The sequence below is a fragment of the Oncorhynchus mykiss genome, chromosome 32 (genome assembly GCF_013265735.2).
Source record: "Oncorhynchus mykiss isolate Arlee chromosome 32, USDA_OmykA_1.1, whole genome shotgun sequence".
Taxonomy (NCBI): domain Eukaryota; kingdom Metazoa; phylum Chordata; class Actinopteri; order Salmoniformes; family Salmonidae; genus Oncorhynchus; species Oncorhynchus mykiss.
The window spans coordinates 18,853,226-18,871,637 of NC_050572.1; the positions used below are offsets into that span (position 1 = coordinate 18,853,226).

The 18,412-nt window shown below is 46.6% G+C and overlaps 2 protein-coding genes across 3 annotated transcripts in view; one reads left to right on the top strand and one right to left on the bottom strand.

Moving 5' to 3' along the window:
- Window positions 1-18,412, top strand: part of LOC110488045 (ribosome biogenesis protein bop1) — a 159,143-nt gene that overhangs the window by 49,508 nt on the left and 91,223 nt on the right. The gene's annotated exons all lie outside the window — the stretch shown is intronic.
- scxa (scleraxis bHLH transcription factor a) lies at window positions 6,798-14,130 on the bottom strand. Its single transcript, XM_021560015.2, has 2 exons — window positions 12,881-14,130; window positions 6,798-7,736 (listed from the first exon to the last, which is right to left on the bottom strand). Exons 1-2 carry the CDS (start codon window positions 13,472-13,474, stop codon window positions 7,698-7,700), a joined length of 633 nt encoding a protein of 210 aa, XP_021415690.1. The 5' UTR covers window positions 13,475-14,130; the 3' UTR covers window positions 6,798-7,697.

Sequence of the window (18,412 nt, forward strand, 5' to 3'; positions counted from 1 at the left end):
ATCTTGTTTCTCACGGTCTGAGAGTCTTTAGGTGCCTTTGGGCAAACTCAAAGCAGGCTGTCATGTGCCTTTCACTGAGGAGTGCCTTCTGTCTGGCTACTCTACCACAAAGGCCTGATTGGTGGGATGCTGCAGAGATGGTTGTCCTTCTGTAAGATTCTCCCATCTCCACAGAGGAACTCGAGCTCTATCAGCGTGACCATCAGGTTTTTGGTCACCTCTCTGACCAAGGCCATTCTCCCTCGATTGCTGGGCGGCCAGCTCAAAAATTATTTCTGAAGGCACTGTATATGTGTTTATTGATGAGGATAAAAAAATGTATACATACAAAAATATAAAGGCAACAATTTGCTAAGATTGCACTGAGTTACAGTTTATACAAGGAAATCAGTCAATTGAAATGCATTCATTTGGCCCTAATCTATTGATTTCACATGACTGAGAATACAGATCGGCATCTGTTGGTCACAGTTACTTAAAAAACGAAGAGGCGTTGATCAGAACCAGTCAGTATCTGGTGTGACCACCATTTGCCTCATGCAGCGCAACACATCTCCTTCATACATGTCGATCCAGAGCATCTCAGACATGCTCAATGGGAAAGGGGTATATCTAGTCAGTTGTCCAACTGAATGTATTCAACTTAAATGTGTCTTCCGCATTTAACCCAACCCCAATGGGTGACATGTCTGAGTATGCAGGCCATCAAAGTACTGAGTCATTTTTAGCTGCCAGGAATTCCGCACAGGTCCTTGCGACATGGGGCTGTGCATTATCATGCTGAAACATGAGGTGATGGTGGTGGATGAATGGCACGACAATGGACCTCAGGATCTCGTCACGGTATCTCTGAATTCAAACTGCCATAGATAAAATGCAATTGTGTTTGTTTTTCGTAGCTTATGCCTGCCCATACTATAACCTCATCGCCACCATGAGGCACTCTGTTCACAACGTTGACAACCGCTCACCCACACAATGCCATACACAGTGTTTGACATCTGCCCGTTACAGTTGAAACCAGGATCCATTACTTCTCCAGCGTGCCAGTAGCCATCGAAGGTGAGCGTTTGCCCACTGAAGCCTATTACGACGCTGAACTGCAGTCAAGTCAAGACCCTGGTGAGGACGAAGAGCACACAGATGAGCTTCCCTGAGATGGTTTCTGACAGTTTGTGCAGAAATTTGTTTGTTGTGCAAACGCACAGTTTCATCAGCTGTCTGGGTGGCTGGTCTCAGACGATCCCGCAGGGGAAGAAGCCTGTGAAGGTCCTGGGCTGGTGTGGTTCCAAGTGGTCTGCGGTTTTGAGTTCGGTTGGACATACTGCCAACTTCTCTAAAACTATGTTGAAGGTGGCTTATGATAATTTAATGTTAATTTCTCTATCTGGCAACAGCTTTGGTGGACATTCCTGCATTCAGCATGCCAACTGCACGGTCCCTCAACTTAAGGCATCTGTGGCATTGTGTTGTGTGATACAACTGCACATTTTAGAGTGGCCTTTTATTGTCCCCAGCACAAGGTGCACCCGTGTAATGATCATGCTGTTTAATCAGCTTCTTGACATGTGTGTCTTTTCAGGAGACCAGCGCAATAACTTGGGTGTGAGTGCTGCCTTTTTTAAATGGGGATAGCAGAGATCCCATACATGTGAGACTGGAGAACATGTTTAATGTATGGAGAGGATGTTTCAACTCTGTGGTCTCGTCATGTTGTGGTTAAATAGGTGGCCCCATGCCCTGTACGGTCTTCCTCTAGTCTACAGTATTTAACTCTGTTTCTCTCCCCCACCCCTGTTCATTCAATTCATTTGACTCCAACCTCCCTTCCCAAGTATTAGGTATTTTTATATTTTTACAAGCAGTAAATCCATGTTACTTCAAGAGTTATGATCATACACCGCAAGCCAGGTACATCAGCATCAGTCGGAGAATGGGGCCTTGCTTTCGACGGCTGGAATGAAATAACCATTGCCAGCCCTCAGCGGCCACTAAAACTTCCTTATGGAACTCAATGTAGCCATCAAGAATAGTGGAGATGGTGGAAGTGCCATTGGTTGGTTGCGCCTTAAACCAAAGACATCATCAACCCTACTTTTCCAATATATGCGTCTGATTTTAACTCAAAATGACTGCTTATTCGCTCACAATAGATGATTGTGTTTTTCCTCTCTTTATTAGAGGAACAACCAGACCTGACGTTTGAATAGGGTATAGGGTATTTTGTTTCGCTTTTCCCCCTTAGCCATTTGGATGACATTAACGTTGAAGAGGGATGATTAATATATTTTGTGGTTCGATAGACATGGGCTTGGTTTTTATGAAATCTATCTGCCGCTGCACTATTAAAAACAATGGTTTTGTTCTACAATCCATTCTTAAAGATTTATTCAATTAAATCTAATTGAACGTGGGTGGTGTTCTGTTACCAGCATTAGATGTAAGCCGATTCATAAAGATTCCATAAGGAGCCATAAGGCCCCTCTCCCTCCCACTTATTCTTCCTCTCCCATATACTGTTGCCTTGCAGATGAATGTCATGATGCTCAACGTATTTCTCAAGATATGAAACCTACTGTTCCCAAGTAGTCATTTTTCATTCTAACCATTTTAGGATTTCTACCTGGGGAAAGAGACCTAGAGTAGGAGAGATTTCCACTAATTTTTTTACACTAATATTGTCATCCTCTCTGTAGTCCTTCTTGGAAACAGTCCAGAGTCTAGACATTCCCCCGGCCACCTGGTCTCATTTTACCCTCCCACAATAGTTCAGTTCCATACTGGCTGTGTTAAGTCCATCCACGTATTCAGTGTGGTCATCTGTATGCAGCCCGGACCTACGGTCGGTGCTGACGTGTATGACATGGACCCTGAAACACTGTCTTGATTGATGGAGTCACCGTAGCAGGTTACCTAGAAGATGCATTGTGTCTCCTCAAACAGTCTGATATTGATCAGTGTGCTGTGCTGCTCTGGGCCCCGGGCCAATAAAAGGGCTGTGAGAGGACTCAGAGGACCAGGTATACCATTTTGCATTGGCCCAGGATAAACTACTTACCAAACTGTTCCTATCCTAGGGACACAAAGGTTTGCATTCAGGCTCTGCAGCACTGCTGAAATCAATATGGTGATAAAATTGACAGATAGGTAGTAAATTATGTGTAATATTGGCCTGTCACTGTGCTGTCAGCAGGAAATCTCTTTTTAATAGTCTATTTAAGGAGAAGCAGGGTTGTGTTTTTCTAAGTCGGTGGGGGAATGTTGATCCAGAGCTGCTTGTCTGGGTGGGGGGTGATCTTAAGAAGTGGCTGGGCGAATCGCGTGCTGCTCCGACAGAGCAAACAGGACCCCCGGCCGCAGCATGCCGGACCTTTGCAGGTGCATAGAGGTGGGGGGTGTTTTTAAGAGAGGAGGGAAGACTGTTGCGGGGGGGGGGGGTGTGGGGCTGCCAAAGCAGCCACCTGTCGTTCCGTAGTTTTTAGGACTTCCTTCTCATCCGGTATTCAGCACGACTCCCAGTTGGCCCAGTGTGTGTCCTGTTGCCAGAAGGCCTGATTGAAACCAACTGCCAACGGGGGCTGCCATGTGTTTCGGTTGGAAGGAGGGGTTTGGAGATGGCGGTGGGATTGCAAGGCGAAACTCTGGGGAGGGAAGCAGGGGACAGGGGTGTTAGTGAGCAGGGGTGGTGGTGAGTGTTGACGGGGATGGGGGGCAACCAGAATGCTTGAAGCTCTCACATTCGGCACAGCTAAGAGATGAGATGTCTAGACTGTTTGATTTCTCCTTCACACCAGCCCGGGCCCGGGTTCTCCCACTCTCTTTCCCCTGTCAGAGCTTCAGAGTTTCTACGGAGACTGGGGTTATAAAAATCATTTTACGGCTCTGGGTCTACTAGGAAGAAAATGAGGAAGAGAGGAGTGTGGCAGAATATCTGTCCTCACCTAGACTCCCTTCTCTCTTTATCCTCTCTACCTCTTTCCTCAATCTATCTACTCTGGCAATGCCTGAAAATATGCGTTTTCCCATTAAAACCTATGAATCTTTCTGTGGCTTGTAGAAGGTTTTTGTGGTGGCCGTGGGGAAAGAAAATTACCGGAATTGACATCACTGGTATGTTGGCGTTTACAGTTAGTTGCGAAATCTGCTGCGTTCTCTAAGGCACAAGCAAGGGATTTCCTCGTTCTCTTTACCCGATGGCTTTCTATTTTGTCATAATACCTGTGGGCTGTAGTGGTGGGGAGGGGAAGGAAAGCTTCAGGGCATCATTTGATATTTAATTTTCAATAAATAAAAATTTTCTCTGAATGATGTACCGGATGCTTTTGCCCAGGTGGAAAAGCCATTTTGGAAAAACCTGGACGTGCTCAGTCGGAATGCAAAGTTTCCACAGGCTGTACTCACTCCCAAGGTTAAACCGCATGTACGAGGATCCTTCAGAATATTTATTTATCAAGTTAGCGTGGCGTGTGGACCTCGCTGCACCGTGGCTCGACAGCTGTGGTGAGCTGACGTTACACTCCGCCTCACTGAATGAGGGCCTGACTTCGTCGCGACCTCTCAGATATTGTGGATTTGCCATTTTGCGAAATAACAAACTATTTATTATTAGCCCTGGTTCCTACAGTACTACCATACAACATAAGACGTTAGAAATTTAAAAAGTGTGAAGAGGCAGTTCGTTGGGGAGGAACCCCTGGTTTCCGGGTCTCCAGATTCATTGTAAGCTCCGTCAGACGAGTTCCTCTTCTAAGGGTCTTCTGCGTCGCAACGATATGGTTTCTGCATCCCACAACCACCATCCATCCCCCGGTGGTTAGCCCCAGTCTTGTGTAGGGTGATCTACCCTCCCCTGGCCCCCCTCACGGTCATCCTCTCATTGGGCATGACTGGAGAGGAGCACTTCTACAGACCAGACATGAGTCTCCATTGGCTGGCTGGCGTCTGCTCACCGCTAACCATTCCATATGCCTGAATGGGACCCATAGGGACTGAAGAGACAGACCGACCAACGTCACCATTTCCAACACTATAGGTAGTTTACCCTGATTCACTGTCCCCACAGCCATACTGAGATGGTACTTTCTGGTGTTAATCTGTACGGTGGGTTTCACGTCACTTGGTCGAGACAGCAAAGCAAGACATTACCTCTGTACTCTCGCTCTTTGCAAGACACAGAGGAACAGAGTATTTTTACTTGGAAGTGTAATAGGTAAAAACCATGTTCGTTTAACCTTGAAATAGTCAAATTCTGCCGCCCATCCATTTGCATTCACGTCCCAGTGTTGATCTCACAATCTGAGTTGGAGTGAATTCCAGATTTCCCTATACTAAGGAACATTGGCATCCTCTTAATTCAAATTTCTGCATTTTACGCAAATCCCGTATTCTTCTTGAAAGAGTTTTTCTATGACCAAGTCACGGATCTGACAAAGTAATTTGTTACTTATCAACAGAACACTTGAGTTCATGGTTATAGTGTACTGTAGTGTACTAAACATTACATGGCAAATATTTTAGTTTCCATTAGAAATAGAGGTTAGTGGGTTTGTCCACGTTGTCGTGAATGAAGGGCAAAAGAGCAGCTAGCCTCGCTCCCAGTGGTTGTGAACATTTCCACATTTGGTTTCCACCGCTGCCTGTGACAGGGCTGATGGGTGAGTGTGATAGCAAGGGCCAACCACGAGACCTGGCCCCAGCAGGAGGCAGCCCTGGTGGGGGGAAAGAGAGGAGGGAGAAGGGGGTGGCCTGGAGGTCAGGGAGTAGTGGACACAGTTCTGGCCGAGAGAGGAACAGTGTTTGGGTTAGCTAAAATGCAAATGTCTTTGACAAGCTGTATCCCACCTAGACATGACCAGGGACAGGGGGAGGAATTCCAGAGGTGTGCAGGATTCCTTTTCCTACCAGACAGGTTGGTCGGGTCTAGGGGACAGTGTTGGGGCTGCGGGGACAGTGTGGTGGCTGGGAAGAGAATGGTCTGGGCCGGGGGACAGCGTGGGGGCTGGGTGGAGAATGGTCTGGGCCGGGGGACAGCGTGGGGGCTGGGTGGAGAATGGTCTGGGCCGGGGGACAGCGTGGGGGCTGGGTGGAGAATGGTCTGGGCCGGGGGACAGCGTGGAGGCTGGGTGGAGAATGGTCTGGGCTGAGGGACAGCGTGGGGGCTGGGGGTAGAATGGTCTGGGCTGAGTGACAGGCTGCGGCAGGCAGCCAGGAGCCCTGTACCTGCAGATCCAAACATCCCCAGCTGAGCCTCGCAGCTGCTCCTTAAAAGGTCCCGACCGACGAGGGCCTGCCATACACCCAAACTCAGCCGCGACCAACGATGCCCAAACTCATCCCTGGAACCCTCCCCCTCAGTGTGTTCGTAGTAAGCGACTGTCTCTACAGAATGTCTTAGCTGTACTCTTCAAAGCACTGAAGAGAATACTGCATATATCATCTGGCTGATTCTGAAAAAAAAACAAGTTTTGTAATTTGAGTTGTTGAGGCCTTTACTGGCCACTTTTTTTGTTGGTCACAGTTGACTGAGTTCAATAGTTGCAATATGAGATTTCTTGTGAATATGGAAGAAACTAGATGCTGTCTCAAATCGACAGTCCCTTTTTTAGTTACATCTCTAGTAAATGAAGGGTTTGAGTGAACAGCTGTGTGTGTGAGTAATGAAGTGTGGTAAAGATGGCAATCTAGCTGGACAGCGCGAGATGATCAACTTGTGGTTTGTTCCTTATCACACCTCACTGTGTTTTTATAGCTGTTTGTACACCTGATTTGGTCATGATCAAAAACCTCAGAAATAAAACTGGAAGAAATATCATATTTATCAGCAGACTGAAAAACACATTGAAATTTAAGTACTTTCTTTTTCACTGGGAATTGCAAAATAACAATAAAATAAAAGAATCTTACCTGTTTGAAATAAACTTAATTAATTCATAAGCATATTTATTTAGACATGAATTTGAACAGATTCTTACAAATATTGTACAGAACATCAAATTACATAAGACAGAATGCTGAGGATTTATCTTCAGGAGAAAGGCAGTTGTCTGTCGGGGTAGAAACTCCCTGACCACAAAACCCAGTTACATTTGAAGTGAAAGCTGTGTTATATATTTGGCTTGTGGAACAGTTTGCTTACTTTCCGGCAAGTAGCCTGATACAGTCAACCATGGGTTCCAGTTTTGCCTGCCCTTTCCATTACAACCCCCCTTACCACAGCCCTTTTAGTTCCACCGTGGCTCATCTGAGTCCTTACCGACTGTCTGGGTGTCTGTCTCATGCAGAGAGGGTTGTGGTTATTACGTTTCATATGCAGACGTTCTCAGGTAAAGAAAAGATGAGAGCAATGTTATTTTTGTGTGTTTCTTTTTCATCTCCCTGTTCAAGTCTTTGAGAGATCATGGAATGGAGAAGTGGTGAATGTTTTTAAGAGGGATGATTATTCTCGATCTCCTCTTTGAATCCGGGCATGCTTCCATTGTCCAAGAAGTTCCAGTCTCTTTCCATCCAAAAATGATTACCTCGTCAGAAACTACACTTAGCATCTCAGTTCAGATTTTTTTTTGGGGGACGGGGGGTTATAATTAAATACAGGTTTTGATTTATGTACACCTTTAAGAATGTCACGTTTCTGGTCCACAGTTCTGGTTCATATGTTGTGCTCATCAAGGCAGTTTCTTCCCTCTGTCGTCCTCCAGATATTAACTTCTTAGAGCAGTTTTCCTGTCTCTGTCTTTGCTCTGAAAGAAAGAGTGAAAAAAAGTTAACATTTTCTAGTAGGCTATTAATAGTAAAAAAAAAAATACTAAACACTTTGTGAAAATACTTTTCCAAGACGGATTCTATCCCAATCTTAACTATTTTACAATGCTTCTTATTGATGAGGTAGCGTAAGTAAAGGAAAATAAAATAGTTTGTCTGACATTAACCCTTTGAGTGAGTGCGCTGCTCTCGCCTGTCAGACTAGTTCTATTCTTCTAACCCACTGGTCCAGCCTGCAGTGGAGGCTGCCTGGAGGCCTTTGTAGACTGAGGATGTGTGAAGTCTGTGTGGACTGGGGAGGTATGATGTCGACTGGTCTGGGGCTTGTGGGCTGTAGCATGGCCATGGGGGAGGCTCATGTTTTCTCCTCTCACCATACACTGAGTGGCAGAACTAGCATTAGGACACCTGGCTCACATTGTGCTCCCTACGGATTAACCCAGAGACCGGGAGACCAGGCCATGGAATGCCATCGTTTCCACGGCTATGTCTGACGTAGGCAGGCCCAGGCGCCCTGTCAAAACACTCGTCTCCAATTGATGAGGTCAGACGGTCTCTTGAAAACGGGCCAGGAACTTTTTTTTTTATTTTCTTTGGTTTATTGTTTTTGTTCAGTGCCACTTTAAAGTCCCATTCGTCGGCTCCAGGGATCACTTACACCCGACTAATAGGATTTTTGTTTAACATTTGTTTTTCATATCCTGTATAACACATTGTAAAGATGTATAGGGCTAATTCCGCAGCAGCTGAAACCAAATGTGAAGGCTTTTCTGATTGAACTCACACCTTTTTCTTTTCTTTTTAAAGCTTCCACCACTTGCTTATACAGCATCTAATTACATGGGAAGACTTTTGTTGTTTTTATAAACATATCACAACATATTACGTTTCCACAGACACAGAAGCCGATGTGTGTTTTTATTCTCTCCTCAGGCTTCATTCTTTAGGCAAATATTTGGTTTGGTTTCGGCCGGACAGGTAACGTTGGCAGATTGGTTCAAGATTACAATGGAGGCACTTGTCAGCTTTGTGTGTGTGTGTGTGCACGCGCAGGGGTGAGTGGATTTTCAGACGTAACTTGAGCCCTAACGGAAGATTCATCTGTTTGGGTTATTAAATGCAGCCTGCTTTCCTTCTGGTCATCCTAACTATTCTGAGCGTGGGTTCTTTACACCCTGTTTTGTCTGTGGACAAAAGTTGGACACAATATTACATATTCTAGAATAACTTGTTAAACAGGTGTTTGTAGGTGTGAAGTAAAAAATTTCTGTTTTTAATCATATGGTTAAGGCTTATATTACAGTTGGACAATAGTATTTTAGATTAAAATGAAATATTAAGTTACAACAATATTCAACTAAGTGTTATTTTTAATTCTAGCGTGCTTCTCAGCATACTGTTAGTTCACACTGGGTAATTTCATAATGTGTTACATGTTCACACTGATAGACTCCTTTTGCAGGGAAAAGCTTTAGTAACTTCTGTATGGCTGTAATGAAGGAACTCGAGATAATTACATAAAATATGAGCGATGTGGCTGCTTGGCTAGTGCACAGCTTTGGGACTGGCCTCTGAGGCTGTCTATACTCAATTAGTAATCTGTTGGGTTAACCCCAGCACCAGTACACAGAGGAAGCTCGCCAAGTTCTTTCCCTGCTCTCCTAGAAACTGCTGCTGCACACGTACTGTCCATTTGACTAGGGGTCGTCTGCTCCTGTGTGTCCTGTTATGCAATCCCCCTGCCATCCTTCATAACCCCTGTCTTCACCTGCTACAGCTATTAGGGAGAAAGAATGCTCCCTTCCCTAATGGACTGTGCTGAGCAGCCCCAAACGAAAGAGGGAGCTGGGGGGGGGGGTGGAACCTCAAATGTGGTTAATTTTTTGTTCTGCTCTGTCTTATGTCGTCATAATGGGGCTTTAGTTGAAGTGCACTTTTATACAGTTGATTTGCTGTCAATAGAAATGTAAAACGTTTCATGATGGTGTGTGTGTGGGGGGGGGTATGTGCGTGCATGAGATGTCTAGCTTGACTGTTGCGTAGAAAATTATTTATTCCACTCCAAGCAAGGTAGAGCTGTGCCAGATGGATACAATTTTGGATTGGAAAATGTGATAAGATCACACACTTACAACACATACACACATCTGTAAGCAAATCATTTCTGTGTGTGTCCACATAAATTGGCCTCTGACTTCAGTGGCAGGAAAAAACTTGAAAAACAATAAAGAGAATTCAGAGTGAATTGACGGTCTCTCTCTGATGATGTCAAATCTGTGATCTTACTGATCCAATGAGTAGTAGGCTAAAAAAGAGCACCATGGGAGCACTGATTGGTTGAGTCCAACACAAGTACTAAGCTGGTGATATCATAACAGTATGCTAATTGATCAATGAAGCGTTTTTATCATCTTTCCTACACTTCCGAATGCTTGTGAATGTTCTAGATCGCACAACTCTCCTGTTCTTTTCAATCATCCTGTTCTCAATTTGTTCTCTGTCTGAATTGGAAACATTTTGACGTGTGTTCTACAGTACCTCAATGTGTTTCCTTTTTATTTTCCTCTTTCTTTAGCAACAATAAAGCAATGAGTCTTGGCTGAGCAATGCTTTTCACGGAGTAATGAGCGCTAAGTATGGGTAAAGAGAGCAGTGCGGTTTGGAGTGGGTCGCTTTCGCCTCTTAAAGCCTCGACTACAAAGCCGAAGCCCAATCTGTTTCGAATATCGTCCCAGCTCAGGCCTCCTATAGAAAGGCCTTTAATTCAGGAGAAAAAAACTTAAACGGCCATTATCTCATTTGCTGGTTTATTCTGCCTTGCTAAAATCAATGAAATGGACGAATAGGATTGCTTCCAGTCGGGCGAATGTCCATTAGTCTCTTTTTATTGTTATTAATTGTATGACTCCTGCATCTCTGTTTCCTTCATGGTCTTTTAAAGAGCCCCTTTGTAGCAGTGAATACGTCTACGAAACATTACTAATAGGCGTTTACTTGAATCCGTTTTCGCTCCTTGGTGATGCTATAACAAGGTTGATTCAGATATTGTTCACGGTGAGCTTGTGCTATTACACTTGAAAGTTGAGCATATTTTTGTCTTAGATTTGTCCAGAGGTCTGGAGTTTTGACTCTCCAGACATGTTAATATATTAATGATGGCAGTGTAACACATCTACTGTGCAGCTCTGTTATGCTATTGAACATCTCTAGTGATGGTGTGTGTTGTGCAGAATGAGAGTCATTATATCGTATTCATGATTTATTTAGGAAGCCAGAGGTCTGAGATGCAGCGAGGCAGGTTGTGTGTGTGTGTGTGTGTGGTTGACAGTGTTATTAATTGGAGCCCTAGGAAGAGCCTTAGGTCAACACAGGATGCGTGTGTAAATCGCTCAGGATGGCTCACTGACAGATTGGGGAATAGAGCAGATGTTCCCAGAATGCTTTCGATCAGAGCACGGAGACGTAAGTAGCTGTTTTTATGTCTGGAGTCGTGGTACGTCTTGGTATTGGAGTCGTGGTACGTCTTGGTATTGGAGTCGTGGTACGTCTTGGTATTGGAGTCGTGGTACGTCTTGGTATTGGAGTCGTGGTACGTCTTGGTATTGGAGTCGTGGTACGTCTTGGTATTGGAGTCGTGGTACGTCTTGGTATTGGAGTCGTGGTACGTCTTGGTATTGGAGTCGTGGTACGTCTTGGTATTGGAGTCGTGGTACATCTTGGTATTGGAGTCGTGGTACGTCTTGGTGTTGGAGTCGTGGTACGTCTTGGTGTTGGAGTCGTGGTACTTCTTGGTGTTGGAGTCGTGGTACGTCTTGGTGTTGGAGTCGTGGTACTTCTTGGTATTGGAGTCGTGATACGTCTTGGTATTGTGTTGTTTGCTCCACTAGGAGTTAAAAGGAGTAAGTCCAGTAGGTCATTTTAGAGTTTAATCACTTAAAACGCATTCTGTTCTATATACATTGTTGACTCCAGGCTTTTTCCTTTCCTCTGTGCTTTTTTCAATGAAATGAATTTTGGACAGTCTTCATGTTTTCTGAGGGTATAATACATATTGTGGTGGTGAAATGTAGTACCTAACCGAAAATGTCCCAGTGTCATGGTTGACTCTTAATTGTTAAGAGCATGTGGTGTACAAGTTTGAAAGCTGCTTTGCTCTTGTGAGGTGAAATGACAGTTTCCCCCTCTCTGTTTTTTGGTTTTGTGTTGTATTTCTCATGGCTGGAGCGTGATTTACACTTTTATTTTTAATGCGACGTGGTGTTGGCTTTATGAGCCAGAATCTGCCCAGGCGTATGCTGAGGAAGAGCAGAGGACAAGGAGAGAGCGAGAGAGGGATAGATGGCGTGTTTGTATTTGGTGTGACACTTCCTTGATTAGGCTAATTTCTGTTTGCCCACGATACAGTTGGTCCCTAACTTCTCAGACCAAATAGACAATGGGACGCGCTACTGAATACAGGAAGCAAATTGAGACGTCTGAGAAAATTATCTCTGAGAGTTGGGGATTTGGGTCTTACTACTGAGAGGTTTAGTTGAAGCTGGACAACTGGGCATCCTTATCTGTCGCTGTGTCTCTGTCTGAGCACTGAGGGGCTGCTCTCTCACCCTCCAGTACAGCGGAGTGCATAGGATTCCCTTTATTCACCTCGCAAGAACAGATGATCCTAAATACATAAGGGAATAATAGATGTAGTTTTCTTGTCTAAGGGTAGCATAAGTTTGAAGCTTTTCAATCTTTTATTTGAAATCACTTAGGCTATAAGAATCATATAGCGAGGAGCCATCCAGCATGGTACTTCCTAAACAAAACGCCTTCTAATTGGATAATGCTTTACTTTAGTGCAAGGTTTCTGCATCTCTGTCGTGGGGCCCACCCCGAGTGCACGTTTTGGTTTTTGCCATAGCACTACACAGCTGATTCCAATAATGAAAGCTTGATGATGAGTTGGTTATTTCAATCAGCTGTGTAGTGCTAGGGCAAAAACCAAAACGTGCACCCAGGGTGGGCGCCACGACCGAGTTTGGGGAACCCTGCTTTAGTGGTTGGAGTCGTGGTGTTTTGTATCCTACTTGAGGCACAATGGCATATGCATGGTGTGGACGGCTGGGACAGACTAACTCACCATTTTCCTTTGGTTGCTGAGGCAGAATGTGCAGATCTGTTTAGGCTGGGAGTTCTCTGCGTCGTGGGCCGGGGATCCATGCTGATGTAAATAGTGGGCAGAGGAGGTCGCTCCAGCATGGCATGGCTGCCCGTCCCCGCATGTCTCCCCGACCAGCAGCACGTTGCCCAGGTGGGAGATGTAGCTGGACGCCAGCCGCAGCGTCTCGATCTTGGACAGCTTCCTGTCGGCTGGCTCGGTGGGGATGAGGGTCCGCAGGGCGGTGAAGGCCGTGTTCACGCTGTTGGTGCGGTCCCGTTCCCGCGCGTTGGCTGCGTTGCGCTGCCGCGGCAGCCCAGTCGTCGGAGAGATGGAGCCGTCCTGCGAGAGCAGCATCTGAGGCGGGAGCTGACCCCCTCCCAGACGCCCTGCTCCAGCACTGCCCGGCTTCCGTTTGCGGCCCCCGACTTTGATGTCATAGCCTCTGGCGTCCAGCCTGAAGGAGCGGTCGTCCGAGCCCGAGCTTTCGCTTCCATTCTCCTCGTCCTCGGACAACATGGAGATGTCTGAGTATAGGTACCGGTTGGGTGCCGGCCGCACCATGGCGAAGGACATGGTCACTGTGCTCTGCAGTTCCAACAGTCAACTAGCTCTATCTCTACTCAGGGCTTTGTTTACTGCTGTGACACCTGGACATGCATGTATAGTTCAATGATCACACAGGAAAAAGTAACAAGTGTTACCTCAGTATCTCTCTCTAAATCCTTTGACTCCGATGCACTCCAATCCAGTATGGCGTGGTTCCTCTCTCATTAAAGTCCCATGTGGAGTTTTAACTTTCCTTTCTCTAGGTGAGAAACCAAATGGAGGAATGTCAGGTCCCACTGTGTTTCTCAGATCCTCTCAGGATACTATTTGTCTCTCTCTCTCTCGTTCTCTCTTTCTTGCTCTCTCCTCTCAGATCCACGTCTGCGTGGCTCCCTCAGCTCGGCTCCACGTCTGTCCCTTGCACTTTCTCTCTCTCTTTTACACTCTCTCTCCCAGTGCTCAGATCCACATGTGGTTTCTGTCTGAGAGGTTCGGTATGGTTAGGCTTTATAGCCAGTGGGAGTGTCTGGTGCTACCCCCCCCTCTCTCTCCCTCCTTCCCTTCTTTTCTCCCTCTCTCCCTCCTTCACTCCGTATGCAAATGTCCCAGCTGGCTGTGGGAGCTTGGGGAGGGAGGGAGTCCAGCACAGTGTGGATCTACTATCTGCTACTATCTGCTTCCTTATTTAACCCGAGTCGGTAAAAGCCATGGAAAGAAGCTTCCGGAAACCATTGTGTGAAAGAGGGAGTCTTTTTTGTTGAAGCCCGGCTGCTCTGGGCGCTCTCTATTACTGATTAATTGTGTGTAAACTGTACGCACACAAACACTACGGGCGACCCATAAAACTCCTGCAAAGTTAAAGACCAATTAAATGTCAGCGGTTCAAAATGGGGAACCCCGTTTCTCATCTTTTTTTATTTTTCCAAATTTGTGGCATAACCCCTAACTTAACCCCAGTGCAGTCAAGCTGGGAGGTGAAGGCTCTTACTTAGCTAGAAAATGTAACATCATCCCACTCTTCCTCATCAGTGTTTCCCACCCAATGACAGAGTGAGATTCTTCAGAGGTTTACTTGGGGAGTTTAGGACTAACCCCCACAACAAGACTGATGCTGTCATGTTGTCTACATTGGTTCCATCACTCTGGGGAGTGAGTTGTCTTTCACTTTTGTGTTCCTCCTTTAACCCAGACTGGATCCATTTAGTCATGCTGCTCAAACCAAAAATAAACTAAATGTGGTCCAGAGGGACAATACGTCAGGTAGTAGTTTAGCACACCTGTTTGTTACTGAATCATCCTGTGGCAGAAAGACAAATGGAAGAACCGTTCTGAAGACTCTGTTAGGTTTGCAGATCCAGTGTATGACAGATGTTGGCCTTACTGTTTGTGTTATTGGACGTTGACGACGCTTGATGTTTCCACATTACGGAAAGCGACTTGATCTCCCTTAAGTCAATTCTTAATGTTCAGGAAGCCCCTGAGATTGTTTCTGTTGACGGTGATATATGTTCTCTGTGCCTGACACCAGACGGGCATTAAACAGATTGTTCTTCTAGCATGAAGATGGTCAATTACTCAGTGCTGTACGTAACGTTTACATTCAGACTGGGACAGCGTGTCAGGGCTGACAGGGTAATTCTCATAGGTTTAGAAAATGTTTGTTACCTAACATTAACTTTGGATGTGCCCAACAAACTCTTTCCCAGGGGTATCAGCAACGTGCTTTTAATTGGTTGAAAGAATATTCAACTAATTTCACTGGCCACGTGCAATTACCTATGAAGTCCTTCAAATGACAAACCAAACATTCTAATCCCGACTGAAAATTCTAAAATGTGTGACCAGTCCTCTATTCCTCTCTGTATAATTCATCATCTTCATACCGGTACGTCAGATCATTTAATGATGTGGTCGTCTTTTGGTCCCTCCCTGGTTTGAACCGATTGAGCCTGTAACGTTAGACTCCTAGTCACATCATTAGGAAGAGGCTAACAGGCCCATAGAGTACAGGCCGTTTCCAGGAAGGATGTCGGCCTGGAGCTCCTGTATATTTCTCTTGTCATCTTCTCCATTAGTTAGAATTGGGACCGGAGTACCGTCCCATACTGGTTGGACTCCTACTAAGCGTACAATATAGCCCACCTGTAAATAACCATCCATTTTAAATATTACTTTTTATAAATGTGATTAGGTTTAGTTAAGATGACACAAAATAGCCTTGTTAGCATTTTGGCTAATACTATAGTTAATTGTTTTCTCAATGTCACTGGTAAGTGAACTCGTCTTAACAAGGTTGGGACATAAAATGGCATTTAAAGCTTGCACATTCTTATCCACTCATGAATTCTTTGAGATCTTGTCTCTTCTAATAGATGGAAGGAAAAGTCCTTGATTTCTTTATTATAATGAAATGGGATGTTTGGATTTGTTTTATTTGCAGCATTAAATCATTAGTGAGATTATAAATGTGATAGTAGTGAAATAATGTTTTCCTCAAGTCAAAACATGTCCTCCGATTATCTTCTTCCAAATACACTTTTCCTCCTCTTATTCTTTCTCGGTCGACTCAATTGGATTCAAATCTTGAGTTGTCTGAATTCATTTTTATTTCCTTGTGAAACCAATTTTGAAATAGGATGGATTTAACAGTCGGTGTTTTATAATGCTCTTAGCAGACCAAGTATACATTTGCCCTCAACGGCTAAAATGCACTCATTAGACTTATTCCATGTGTAAGTCAATGACACTTATTTGTCCTTTCTCACTCCATGCAATGGATTTTATTGACAGCGACATGTTGGACAGTGGGTCCCCAAACAAGCAAGGCTGTAAATCACCTCAGTTTTGTACACACATTTTTCAGTGCTAAATGTTTGATTATTTTTACAGTAAAGAGAGATGGATACCATTTATTCAGAATGCTGAATGCATCTTTTAATCCTCTTGATGGATTCAGTGTTTGGAAATGGCAGTCGATGAACTAGGCTGCATCAGGTCAAATGCATCTGGTCTGACTACAGTCAACTGTACTATATGATTCATGACTAACTCAGTTCAGAAGTTTCTCTTTTGAAATACAATCCATGATCTCTTCTTAGGGTTGAGCTAATGCCCACCTTTCCTTGCTATTACAGACGGCAGGCCATTTCTCTGGCAGCAGTTAATTAACAATGGGAGGAATCGGCTCATAACATGACAGCACTCATTAAGAGGTTCCTCTTCTTCAGATGTCTCGTTTTGTTACCTCATAAATGCTGACATGGAGAGTAACAGATGACGATGCTTGTTATCTTCCTGTCAGAGCGGCCAGCCCACTCCTTCCTCCCACCTTATAGGGGAAATGCATCCAGTCTGCCATCTGACAGTCATTAGCTCCTTATAACTTCCACGGTGCAACATCTAATCCAGTTCTCCATCTGGGGAAAGCACTTTCTCAACCTCCTCCCCTCTTCCCTCCGTCCCTCTATCCAGACACCAGCCCTCTTGCGTGGGTTTGTCTCAGGCCATACTCCTGTTAAGTCTGATACGACTCCCACTGTCCCCCGTGCCGGACCACAAACGGCCAATCAGAGAGGAGGCTTAGACTAGTCCAGGCAGATAAGCTCTCACTCTTTCTCGCTCACTCCCTCACTCTCTCCCACTCCCTCGCTCTCGCCTGCCCGCTCACTCCCTCGCTCTCTCTCGCTCTCTCTCGCTCCCTCGCTCTCTCTCTCTCTCGCTCTCTCTCTCGCTCTCTCTCTCGCTCTCTCTCTCTCGCTCTCTCTCCCTCGCTCTCTCTCCCTCGCTCTCTCTCCCTCGCTCTCTCTCCCTCGCTCTCTCTCCCTCGCTCTCTCTCCCTCGCTCTCTCTCCCTCGCTCTCTCTCCCTCGCTCTCTCTCCCTCGCTCTCTCTCCCTCGCTCTCTCTCGCTCGCTCTCTCTCTCGCTCGCTCGCTCTCTCTCGCTCGCTCGCTCTCTCTCGCTCGCTCGCTCTCTCTCGCTCCCTTGCTCTCTCTCGCTCCCTTGCTCTCTCTCGCTCCCTTGCTCTCTCTCGCTCCCTTGCTCTCTCTCGCTCCCTTGCTCTCTCTCGCTCCCTTGCTCTCTCTCGCTCCCTTGCTCTCTCTCGCTCCCTTGCTCTCTCTCGCTCCCTTGCTCTCTCTCGCTCCCTCGCTCTCTCTCGCTCCCTTGCTCTCTCTCGCTCCCTTGCTCTCTCTCGCTCCCTTGCTCTCTCTCGCTCCCTCCCTCGCTCTCTCTCGCTCCCTCCCTCGCTCTCTCTCGCTCCCTCCCTCCCTCGCTCTCTCTCTCTCGCTCCCTCGCTCTCTCTCTCTCTCGCTCCCTCGCTCTCTCTCTCGCTCCCTCGCTCTCTCTCTCGCTCCCTCGCTCTCTCTCGCTCCCTCGCTCTCTCTCGCTCCCTCGCTCGCTCTCTCTCTCGCTCCCTCGCTCTCTCGCTCTCTCTCTCCCTCCTTCGCTCGCGCTCGCTCTCCCCCTCCCTCCCTCCTTCGCTCGCTCTCCCCCTCCCTCCCTCCTTCGCTCGCTCTCCCCCTCCCTCCCTCCTTCGCTCGCTCTCCCCCTCCCTCCCTCCTTCGCTCGCTCTCCCCCTCCCTCCTTCGCTCGCTCGCTCGCTCTCTCCCTCCTTCGCTCGCTCTCCCCCTCCCTCCCTCCTTCGCTCGCTCTCCCCCTCCCTCCCTCCTTCGCTCGCTCTCCCCCTCCCTCCCTCCTTCGCTCGCTCTCCCCCTCCCTCCCTCCTTCGCTCGCTCTCCCCCTCCCTCCCTCCTTCGCTCGCTCTCCCCCTCCCTCCCTCCTTCGCTCGCTCTCCCCCTCCCTCCCTCCTTCGCTCGCTCTCCCCCTCCCTCCTTCGCTCGCTCTCCCCCTCCCTCCCTCCTTCGCTCGCTCTCCCCCTCCCTCCCTCCTTCGCTCGCTCTCCCGCTCTCCCCCTCCTTCGCTCGCTCTCCCCCTCCTTCGCTCGCTCTCCCCCTCCTTCGCTCGCTC

Excerpts from the sequence above, each read along its gene's own strand:
- scxa (XM_021560015.2), bottom strand. The coding sequence starts at position 13,474 with ATGTCCTTCGCCATGGTGCGGCCGGCACCCAACCGGTACCTATACTCA. Across the intron at positions 7,737-12,880 it reads TCAGCAACCAAAGGAAAATG|AGCAAAGACAGAGACAGGAA; the intron begins GTGAGTTAGTCT and ends TCTTTCTTTCAG.